This window comes from Eptesicus fuscus, chromosome 1 (assembly GCF_027574615.1).
Source record: "Eptesicus fuscus isolate TK198812 chromosome 1, DD_ASM_mEF_20220401, whole genome shotgun sequence".
Lineage (NCBI taxonomy): Eukaryota > Metazoa > Chordata > Mammalia > Chiroptera > Vespertilionidae > Eptesicus > Eptesicus fuscus.
In genome coordinates this window covers 127,274,341-127,286,925 of record NC_072473.1, presented here as the reverse complement: position 1 = coordinate 127,286,925, position 12,585 = coordinate 127,274,341, and the positions used below count along the sequence as shown (strand labels likewise).

Genomic DNA, 12,585 nt, shown 5'->3' with positions numbered 1-12,585 from the left:
TTTACAAGCAACTTTTATGACTCTGAAAATTATTTCCAAAAAGAACTCCATTAACACGATCAGGGTCAACTTACGTCTTTAATGTCCCTGATGTCATAAGTTCAGTCACCAATACAATGCATTTCTTTCCTTTCAATGTAGACTCCCAGGAATCATAAAATCGAACTATATTGGGATGTTGGAGACCCTTTAGCATCTCTGCTTCTTCCTTAAACCTTTGCTGCTCAGCTTTGGTTAATTTCCGATCCTGAATGAAGACACAAATTCCAAATTAAAGCGTGGAAATTCTCATGCACATTTCTAATACCACTCAAATGAGTGCTTTACTTTATTGTACTTATTTATATATGTATTTATTTTTGCCTGACAATTCTTTTCTATATAATCACTGATAGATATCCCTTGTTAGTGATTTTGACTCCTCCCATACAGCAATGCAGCAGCTGCTGCATTTCATAACTGTTATAAACACACCTGCATAATAAACCAATACCTTGAAAAACATATCTTGGAAGTTAACTTTTTATGGTAATCATTTTGTAATATATACATATATCAAATCATTACATTGTATACCTTAAACTTATACATTGTTATATGTCATTTATATCTGAATAAAACTGGAAAAATAAATAAAACTTCTGTTGCTGGAAAAGAAAGAAGGAAATCCTACCATTTGCAACAATATGGATTTATCTTGAAGGCATGCTAAGTGAGATGTCAGACAGACATAGACAAATAGTGTACGAGTTCCTTAAATATTTTTTAAAATATATTTTATTGATTTTTTTACAGAGAGGAAGGGAGAGGGAGAGAGAATTAGAAACATCGATGAGAGAGAAACATCAATCAGCTGCCCCCTGCACACCCCCTTCTGAGGATGTGCCCGCAACCAAGGTACATGCCCCTGACCGGAATTGGACCTGGGACCCTTGAGTCCACAGGCTGATGCTCTATCCACTGAGCCAAACCGGTTCGGGCCTTAAATATTTTTAAAATAAAATTGGTAAGTGACTAAATCTAAACTGTTCTCAATACAATAAAATGATAATTATGTGATATGATGGAGGTGCTAGCTAATGCTATGGTGGCAATCATACTGCAATAGATAAATATATTACATCAATACACTGTACACTTTAAGCTTATCATATGTCAATATTATATTTCAATTGTATTTCTGAAAAGAAAAAAAAAAGACTTAATATGAGTTAAGGAACTCAAAGGAAAAGGAAGAAATGCTAAACTTAGAAGATATCTAAAAACAAGTGTTTATGATTTTCTGTCTAACCTAACATGACGAGTAAGTCCTAAATGTCCCTATAATTAGCTAGAAGTCTTTCCATTGTGATAGGTCAGCAGATCTGCTCTGAGGAACAGTGAAGAAATTTTGATGCCCTCTGATGAAATTAGCAAGCACAAGTCATGTGCCAAGATAAGCTACATACTTCATTTTATCCTTTGATCCTATGGATTAAAAGTAGTCAGCATTCAGAGTAAACAACTTTACAAAGTTGTAACTGCTATCTCAGACATATTACTAAAGGTAAAATTCCACTAAAAAGGTACGGCCAAACCCTGGCTAGTGTAGCTCAGTTGGTTGGGCGTCCTCCCGTGCAAGGAAAGGCTGCCAGTTCGATTCCCAGTCGTGGCATGTGCCCGGGTTATGGGCTTGATCCTAGGTAGGGGGTGTGCAGAAGGTAGCCGATTCATTTTCTGCTCTCACATCGATGTTTCTCTCTCTCTCTCTCCGGCTCCCTTCCTCTCTCTCTAAAAATCAATTTAAAAATCTTTTTTAAAAAAGGTATGGCCAAGGTCTTCAAAGGTGCATTCTAATTCAGAGTGGAAAGTAAACCTGTCAAATTCACACCCAAATCCAAAGAGCTTTCAGCTACTATAATAATTCTCCTTTAAACACTCCCTGCCCCCTCTCTCTCTCTCATATTAATCAGTAACTTTCACACATTGCCAATGAAGAGTTCTTACACAAGAAAGGAATGATGACCCACAAATGGCAAACTAGAGATCACTGATAGATAATGGAGTTGACATAGTCAGAAGCCAGGAAAATTACAGTCTGCAAAAATGATCCTTTAATCTTACTGTCTCTAGGTAATGTCACCCCCCAAAAAAGCATCAAATATCAATGTTTTAGTGTTATAGATATTAATTTATATGGCTGATAAATATAATAAGAGGTCAAATACAAATTCACCGAATAGATTTCAACTACTCCAACACTACTTTAAAAAGAATTACTGTCCTTCTATGAATGTTAACTAAACACTTAATCTATCATAATATATGGCATGCTTAAAATGTACACAAAACCTTTCCTGAGGCAAGGCACAATACCAACATGAGTAACCTGCATATGTATTTATTCAAGATAAGTAGCATTTCATTTCCAAAAGGTAAACTCTGGCCTTATCAGCTATGTCTCTTAATGCAAACATCAACAATGAAGTACAGAATCAGGTCAGAGGGTACGTGGATACGTTTCTGCAAACGCAAGAGGAGGAAGAAATCAACATATTCCAAAAGCTGTACTATAAAAGAACTTGTTCAAATAAGGATGAACACTATTAAGGCTTCAAAACACACTGCTCACTTTACAAAGCAGTCTATCAATGACTAGCCTGGATAAATATGGCATTGCTCAGTATTTTATCACTGTCATTTAATGAACACTCAGACATGTATCACATGCTTTATAAGCATTATCTCTAACCCTCAAGATTTTGTTTCTCAAGCTGAGTAGTAAGTACACTAGCTGCACTGAGTTATTCTTTATTATTTTTGTATATCAGAAATATTCGTTATTTTTAAGTGAAAAACTAAGGCTTCAAAATGTGAAGTAGCTTAGCTTGTCCAGGGTACCTAACGGGAACAGGTAACATTGGAACCAGGTCTGCTGTATTCTGAAACCCATGCATTTTCCAGGTCATCACTGTGCCTCTCAGAAACAATATTCACAGCAAGGACTGCAGATACCTCACTCACAAGCCACTTTCCATGGAGAGACCGAGTAGCACCCCAGAACTACAGTGAAATGAAATAAACACACACAAGGGCAATGGCAGTTAGTATATGGTACTGCCAAAGAATTAATCAAGAAATCAGCATAAAATAGTCTGTCTATCCTATATTATAAAGAGGTAATATGCAAATTGACCATCACTCCAACACACAAGATGGCCGCCCCCATGTGGTCAAAGATGGCCACCCCCATGTGGACACAGGATGGCTGCCACAAGATGGCCAGCAAGGGGAGGGCAGTTGTGGGCAATCAGGCCTGCAGGGGAGGGCAGTTGGGAGGGGACCAGGCCTGCAGGGGAGGGGAGTTAGGGGTGACCGGGCCAGCAGGGGAGGACAGTTGGGGGCGACCAGGCCTGCAGGGGAGGACAGTTGGGGAGGACCCAGGCTTGCAGGGGAGGAAAGCTGGTGGGGGCAGGCCTGCAGGGGAGGGCAGTTAGGGACAATCGGGCCAGCAGGCAGAAGTGGTTAGGGGCAATCAGGCAGGCAGGCAGGCAGGCAGGGGAGCGGTTGGGAGCCAGCAGTCCTGGATTGTGAGAGGGATGTCCGACTGCCCGTTTAGGCCTGATCCCGGACATCCCTCAAGGGGTCCCAGATTGGAGAGGGTGCAGGCTGGGCTGAGGGACACCGCCCCCCCTGCATGAATTTCGTGCACAGGGCCTCTAGTATATGATAAAAGGAAAATATCTTATAATACCACAGTAATACTCACTACAGGGAAATACACCAATGAGTGCCAAAACAACAGGGGAAAGTTTGAGGAGAAACAGATATCTGCAAAGTCTCAAAGTATCTACCTCCAAGATATTAATATAAAAATATGTATTTAATAGTATAGAAAACCTATCATATGCTACCCTACCCAAGTGATCAAGGCTATCATCACCAGTAATCCAGGTCGACACTATATACCCCCTACTATAATGCACTGAGAATGGCATTATCACTCTTGTGGTATCCATGCCAAAATTCATACCCTACATCAGTGATGGGCAACCTTTTGAGCTTGGTGTGTCAAAACAAACTTCGCCAAAAAACTGAGCATAACTCGGGTAGTGTGTCACTTTGAGGAAAAAACTAACTCCAAGACTCTAGTTGCAAATGTTTCATCCTCAGGAGCAGCAAATGTTTCATCCTCGGCATGTGGCCGCGTGTCATCAGAAATGGCTATGCGTGTCAGTGCTGACACGCGTGTCATAGGTTTGCCATCACTGGCCTACATCTAATCATGAGGAACCATAAGACATACCCAAATTAAGGAATATTCTACAAAATAGCTAAACAATACTCTTCAAAAGCTCAAGATCATGAAACACAAGGAAAGACTAAAGAACTAGTACATCTTGGAAGAGACTAAGGGGACATAACTAAATGCAATGTGGGTCCAGCCAGCATGGCTCAGTGCTTGAGCACTGACCTATGAACCAGGAGGTTCTATTCCCAGTCAGGGCACATGCCCAGGTTGTAGGCTCGATACCCAGTGTGGGGTGTGCAGGAGGCAGCTGATCAATGATTCTCTCATCATTTATTTTTCTATTGCTCTCTCCCTTTCCCTTCCTCTCTGAAATCAATAAAAATATATTTAAAAATAAAAGCAATGTGGGATCCTGGATTGAATCATAGCATTAAAAAAGGACATCAGGCCCTAATGGGTTTGGCTCAGTGGATAGAGCATTGGCCTGCGGACTCAAGGGTCCCAGGTTCGATTCCAGTCAAGGGCATGTACCTTGGTTGCGGGCACATCCCCAGTAGGGGGTGTGCAAGAGGCAGCTGATTGATATTCCTCTCTCATCAATGTTTCTAACTCTCTCTCCCTTCCTCTCTAAATCAATAAAATATATATTTTTAAAAAAGGACATCAGTGGAAAAACTGGTGAAATCCAAATAAGTTCTAACTTTAGTTAGTAGTATTGCACTAACAATAATTTCTGTCTCTGGTTAACATATTAACGTAAGGGAAAACTGAGTGAAGAGCATACAGGAACTTTCTAGACTATCTTTGCAACTCCTCTGTTAGTAGCAAATTATCTCAGAATAAAAAGTTAAAAAGAGAAAACCATGTAGTAATGGAGTGGTATTCTGTTGCCTGCTACTCCCAACCCTACCATTTCCATCAAACAAACCTATATTTTAACAGCCCTTTCATCTGATTTTCACTAATTCCAATCTCCAAACCTTCTTCTTACCGATTATAAACTCCCTCTACTTATACTTTATAAAAATGGGGCCTGTGTCTGGTTTTCTCCATTATGTCCCTAGCACTTAGCACAGTCTTGGTACATTATAGACACTAAATATTTATTTGATGAATGAATGAACAAATGAATTAATGGCAGCTGTGTGTATTATATTCATTTCCTATTGCTGGTGTAATAAATTACCACAAATTCGGTTCCTCAAAACAACACAAATGTATTACCTTCCAGTTGTGTAGATCAGAAGTCTAAAATGAATCTCACTAAAGTCAAGTTGTTGGCAAGGCGCCATTCCTACTGGATGCCCTAGGGAAGAATGAATCTGTTTCCTTGCCTTTTCCAGCTTTTAGAGGTTGCCCACATTCCTTGCCTGCTTCCAACAATTGCATCACTTCCATCATGAGATCTCCTTCTGACTATGGCCACCCTTCTTACTCTCTTATAAGGACCCTTGTTATTACACGGGACCAACCCAGATAATCCAGGAAAATCTACCAAGATCTTTAATTTAACTGCATCTGCAAAGCCCTTTTTGCATTGTAAGGTAACATATTCATAGGTTCCAGGGATGAGGACACAGACATCTTTCAGGTGCAATTATTCAGCCTAATACATGTATCAATTTGTTATCTATCAAGCAGATAGCTCAAAACTAACCCTTTGACATAACTGGAAAAATGAATATTTCACAGACCAAGTCTGTCTATCTCCTGCTGCTCTCACCCTGTCATTTTATGAAAGCATCTGCCTTTGGTTTATACTTTTTAAAAATATATTTCTATTGATTTCACAGAGGAAGGGAGAGAGTGAGAGATAGAAACATCAATGATGAGAATCATTGATTGGATGCCTCCTGCACGCCCCACACTGGGGATCAAGCCCACAACCCGGGCATGTGCCCTGACCGGGAATCGAACCCAAAACCTTTTGGTGCACAGGACTATGCTCCAACCAACTGAGCCACCCAGTCAGGGCTCCACAATTTTGATACAAGCTTTCAGTGTGGAGGTATGGATTTTTAAACTGTTATTTCCATTGCATTGCTTTGAATATATTCGCTACTATAATGAAAGTGTATGAGAAGGCTCACTCAACATGTCATCCTGCTCAAGTCGATTGTGTCTTTTATTTTAATGTTTCTTTTCAGTGACATTTTGCTTGAGTTCAGAGACCACAGGTAGATTTTTTGATGTTTATTTGTTAGATGCTACTTAAAGGAGGCCTGTTTAATTACCCTGAGAAGCATACAATCACATGTGACCCCACAGTTAAGCACATTCAAATATATTTTAGGCATAAACAACAAAGATTTTCAGATAGCTATGTTCCTTCATTTGGAAAATAGCCCCATTAGATGAAAACTCACTTCCATCAAGAAAACAAATGACAAATGTACTAGTGGAGATATTTTTCCAAGTTATAGCAAAGCAAAACCTGGTTATGGGTGTAAAAGCAGAGTGCTGCTGATTCTGAAGTGGTTAGTCACTAACTGTTAGTGGAAGAGGAAAGAAACTATTAAAAATACCTGTGATTGACTCCTCCTGAGAGTTACTAAACAGTTTCAGTAAATTCTGACCAGGTCATTCAACATCATGAATTGAAATAAATAGTCCTGTAAACAGGAAGTAGGTCTTAAAGCCCTCACTCACAGTAAATTACCAATTTACCAAGGAATTACCAAGTAATTTACCAAGTTCTTTACAAAGAACAATAGGTCAAAGTTTCTGCACTAATGCATAAAAAGTCAAGAATGGAAACCCTAAAATATGACAAACTGCTGAAATGCAGTTGTTTATGGGCTAATCCTAAATCAGATTTACATCAAAGGGTTTGTTTGCTTGTTTGTTTTTAACATCCTGAAAGTAAAGTATCAGCAGTAAAACTCTCTCTACTGGTTCTTTGCACTGCCATAAAGTCCACGTCGTCTAAACAAATGGATGTGGTTGGTGCTTTTAAGAATTTGTACACAAGGCTCAAATGTCCACAATGGAGGGGAAATGCCATCAAGAGAAAAGGTATAAAAACTTTTTGTTGAGCTGTGAATTTCAAATTAAACATGTAAAAGATAAAATTTTTTAAAAAGAACAGAATCGCCTAATTTCAGGGGAGAAGAGTAAGCAAGAGGTGGTGTGAATGCAATATAGTTTACAATTTAAATGATGTTAGTAAATAGAATATACACTGAGTGGCCAGATTATTATGATCTCTGAAAGCATAATAATCTGGCCACTCAGTGTATACCCTATATAAAAAAGGGCTAATATGCAAATTGTCCCCTCGACCAGGAGTTCAACCAGCAGGCAGGCCGGCCAACCGCCCATGTCCCCTCCCCCTGGCCAGGCTGGCCGGACCCCACCCATGCGCGAATTCATGCACCAGGCCTCTAAAACACACACACACACACACACACACACACACACACACACACACACACTGAGTGGCCAGATTATTATGCTTTCAGAGATCATAATAATCTGGCCACTCAGTGTATATCATGTTGTTAGTGGACATACCAATTTTTTATATTACATACACATATATAAACAAAGATTGAAAAGAATCTAGAATAATTTAAACTGCTAACTGGGATGTTTTTCTATAAAATTGTTTAATTATATAATAAAGAACACTTTATTTTTTAAAAATATGAGAAACTGTCCATTACAAACTGCATAGTACTCACAGGAAAGTAATTGAAAGCTGATGCCCCACCCCGGCCATGGTGGGAGCATCGACCTTAAACCAAAAGGCTGTGGGTTCAATTCCCAGTCAGGGCACATACCTAGGTTGTGGGTTTGATTCCTGGTCTGGGCACGTATGAAAGTCAACCAACCCACATTGATGTTCCTCTCTCTCTCTCTCTCTGTCTCTCTCCTCTTTTCCCTCTCTCTCTCTCTCTGTCTCTCTCCTCTTTTCCCTCTCTCTCAAATCACTAAGCACATCCTTCTGATATTCTAAATAAGTTAGTTTTTCTTAGTTCCAAATATGCAGAAAATGAAATGATATCCAAAAATTATATCAACCAAATTCACTAATTCTGACATTCCTTTCATAATAGAAAATTGCAATTGTTTTTCTGTATAAATTAAAATGTACTTTATATAATTTATAACATTTGCTGCACATGAGAGAATCCCAAATCTGGCTTTGTATCCAATTACCTAGGGAACTTTTATTTTTTAAATCTTTATTGTACCTGGGGAACATTTTAAAAATAAGTTCCTGGGCCCTGGCTATTGTGACTCAGTTGGCTGAGAACATCCCATGCACCGGAGAGGTCCAAGGTTCAATTCCCAGTCAGGGCACATGCCTGGGTTGTGCGCTCATCCCCAATAAGGGTGTGCAGGAGGCAGCTGATCCGTTTCTGTTTCATCAATGTTTTTTCTCTCTCTCTCTCCCTTCCTCTCTCTCTCTAAATCAATAAAAACATATTTGAAAAAATAAATTCCTAGGTCCCATCTCCTGGAGATTTTGATTTGGAAAGTTTGGAGTAAGTGCCAGGAGTCAGTATCCTATATAATAAAAGGCTAATATGCAAATAGACTGAACGGCAGAACGACTGGTCGCTATGACCTGCACTGACCACTAGGGAAGCCCCGCTTAGCCAGAAGCTGGGCTCACGGCTGGGGAGCGCAGTGTCGAGAGCCTCTCCCACCTCTGTGGCAGCGCTAAGGACCCCTTGGGGGATTGTCCGCCTGCAGGCTGAGGCCCACTCCCTAAGCAGGCAAGCGGACATCCCCCGAGGGGTCCCGGACTGTGAGAGGGGGCAGGCCAGGCAAAGGGACCACCCCCAGTGCACAAATGTTGTGCACTAGGCCTCTAGTATACAATAAAATTAAAGCTCATGTTAAGTGTACTCAGGGATTTCCTCCTCTGATTCAGCTAATTCTTGGAACTGGTCCCTTATTTCAGTGCTTTTCAAACTCTGCTGTTCATCATTTGCAGATGTTACTAAGCGGCAGATTCTGATTCATTGGACTGGAATGAGGCCTGGGAACATACAATTCCAACAAGCTTTGCTAGGAAGACCTTATAGGATCTTTCCATCTTTCCCCAGGCGAATGATAGGAGGCAGGTCCTACTGCTAGAATATATTCTTCAACTTTTATCTAAACATCCTTCAGCATAAATAGAATGCACAATTTGCAAAATAACTTGACCTAGCTTTACTATATAACCTACTACCCAAGGGAATGGAAATTGCTTCCCCCATTTACAGAGTATCACTGAAAGATGAGTGTTACCAATGTCATGATGCAGAGGTGAAATTAAAATGTACACAATATCCACTAAATATATAAGGATGTTGACCACAACATGATTATAATGGTAAAACGTTGGAGAAAAATCTAAACGTCCAATAACAGAGGACTGATTAAATAACTTACAAGGGCACCTAGTAAAATAATGACGTAAATGTATAATTACTGGTATTGAAAAGATGTTAGTGATAAGTTTTAAAAAAGGTTTTGTAAAAGCTTATCGTTTGATTCCATTTTGTAGGGGAGAAAATACACAAAAAGCCATATATACATTTATGCAAAAGGGTCCAGAAAGATATACTAAATTGTTTAAAGCGTCCTCAAAGTACTAGAATTTAAGGTGGTTGTTTTTTCTTTGGGGGAGGAGGGGAATGCCCTGACCGGACTCTCTGGTGCATGGGAGGATGCTCAACCAACTGAGCAACACCTGCCAGGACCTCAGGTGGTTTTCATGTTTGTTTCCTTGCATTATCTAATATTTCTACTGTGACACAGACCTTATAAAATTCCTCAAGGATTAAAAAGGGGGTGAGAAGAAAATCAAGCAAACCCCATACCTGCATACACTTTTCAAGAACTACTATAATGGCTCTACTGCTAAATTATTTGCATTCCAAAGAGTCATCAAGGGATTTCCCACATTCAAAACACTTTTTGTTTTGTTTTGTTTTTGTTAATCCTCACCCCAGGATATTTTTTCCATTGCTTTTTTACACAGAGTGGAAATGAGGGAGGGAGGAAGGAAGGAAGGGAGAGAGGGAGGGAGGAGGGGGGGAGAGAGAGAGAGAGAAATAGACATACATCTATGTGATAGAGACACATCTACTGTCCCAGCCACCCCAACTAGTCCATTGCTTTTTTACAGAGTGGGAGGGAGGGAGGGAGGGAGGGAGAGGCCTAGTTGAGAGAGACACATCTACTGTCACAACTGCCCCAACCAGGGCCCCAGGGCTAGGGATTGAACCTGCAACCTAGGTAAATGCCCTTAACCAAAATTACTGTCTTGCACTCCACCCAGACTTGCTGAATTTGAATCTCTGACAATAAACTCCTGAATCTGCATATGAAGCAATCACTGACTTTTACAGAGAGTAAAGTTTGGAAACTTGGTGTTAAACCAAAAAGCTCCCTAGAAATGCAGAGACTTGCACTAAATTTCAAACCTATCTAAATGGTAACCTGCAGCATATTCAGAAAGGGTGAAATCAGACACACCCACTGGAGGCACAGAGACTACTAGAATTTGAACAAGAATTACTGGCTTTTATTCTATGTTAATTTTAAGCAGCTCCCGTGAAAACTGACCATTTCTCTTGAGCTGATTGAGGTCACAAAGGTTTTCCTTATATTTGACCTATATCTGTCTGAAACTACTATTATAACTCCTTCTATGATGCTTGACCCCCTATGTAGTCATTCATTAGTTAGAAGTCCACATAAACATTTATTATGGAACCAAATATCTAGTTGATTTCAACTACTGTCCTGTTGCTTTCATTTCTCCTTTCTAAGCACATTACATTTGACTAACCTCAGTAAATTCTGCTGATTATTTCTTCCAGAGATCCTCTTCAAGGTAAACACAAAGGCATGTGGGAGTTTATACTAACAGAAGTCCTCAAAGAATCAAGAAAAGCATTTCCTGTTCTAAAAAAACAGTACATGAACCCCCAGAAATGTGTTAAGAGAAAAGGGAGATATCACAGAATATATGACTAACATATCGCAGTCTCAAGCACTTATTATATCACGTCTTCAGGCACAAATTTAGTAAAAAGTTTTAAAAAGGAGACGTTAAGAGTTTCAGGAATTTCCCAACGTTAATAAATTAAGAGCATTTTCCCACGGAAAGACACCATAGAGTTTCTCCCTCTTAAACCAGAGGGTGAAGCAACAGGACAAAAAAAAAAAAGTTGGCATGAGGTCCTAAGAGGAGCTAGGAAAGGGGCATAATTTCCCGGAGGTGGGGGGACAAGCGCTTAATTTTATTTTAATCTCAGATGCGTTTTAATCCTGGATCACTCAGAAGACGAGGTCCACTAAAGATGGAATTTATTAAAACCAGGAAGATTATATACCGACCTGCAGCTCACACCAAGCAACCTCAACCCATGTTTCTGTGTCCAGTCCTTTATACACTGTTTTAAAGGCTCCTCTTCCCAGCTCTATGTCGAATTTCAGGAACCGGCCACTAGGAGAAGTAGCTACAGCCTTCATCTCCGCCTCTTCTTCCATTTCCTTTTCATTCTTCTCCTTGAGACAATCTTTGGAGGATTCGGAAGTTGCCTTTGAACCTTGTGAGAATTTGGCTTCTTTTTCACTTGTTAGCACATTTGCAGGAAGCTTTTCTCCTCCTGGCATATCTGTTGCCGTCTTCGATCTCTCGCCATCTTTGGAGGAAGAATCAACAACTTTGTCATCAACACTCTTTCGGAAGAATCGCTTCCTTTCCACAGTTTCCCCGCCAGCAGAGATGGCGCTGCCTTTTTCCTTCAGTCTAGTTTCCACGGTCAGAGTGGCTGCCATCTGATGAACTCTGTTTTCCAGTGAAACTCCATCAGGTTTCTCCGAATCTTCTGTGCTAGCTGGCTCCCCTGAATCAGTAGCCATGGTAATTAAGGTTGGCACTAAAAATTTCCCTGTTCTACCCTTCAGTCCAGTTACATCTCAGGTATCAGAATGATCAGAATGGACTTCCTTTTTATGTGGTCATGTTTCCATAGTAACCTGAAAGGGGGAAAAAAAAAGGATATTTTAAAATTACCTCACAAAGGAAATCATTAAGGAGAAAACAAGTCACCTGATGGTTTAATCCACTTTTTCTTAATAAGAAGTTTGTTCTTTTTTTCTGTCCAAGCTTAGCAACCAGCAGACTCCAGGGACGATGTCTTATCTTGTTTACCACTGTAACCTTCAGTGCCTAGCAGGCTACTTGGCACATAGCTCAGTAAGTCCTCGTATTGAATGAATGTTGGTTAGGAACCTAGTTCTCAGTCCCATCTATCAATCCATCATATTGAAAACAAGTATCTAAACCTGAGTTCACTTAGCTACAAGGTAAAAGGTAACACACAATAATATACAAGCACATT

At 40.1% G+C, this 12,585-nt stretch overlaps 1 protein-coding gene across 1 annotated transcript in view; it reads right to left on the bottom strand.

The window, feature by feature from the left end:
• Positions 1-12,200, bottom strand: part of WNK3 (WNK lysine deficient protein kinase 3) — an 85,199-nt gene extending 72,999 nt beyond the window's left edge. The window contains 2 exon segments of the mRNA XM_054713822.1: positions 75-247; positions 11,576-12,200. Coding sequence (XP_054569797.1) covers positions 75-247; positions 11,576-12,103 — 701 coding nt within the window. The 5' untranslated portion in view covers positions 12,104-12,200.
• Positions 12,201-12,585: the final 385 nt, after the last annotated feature.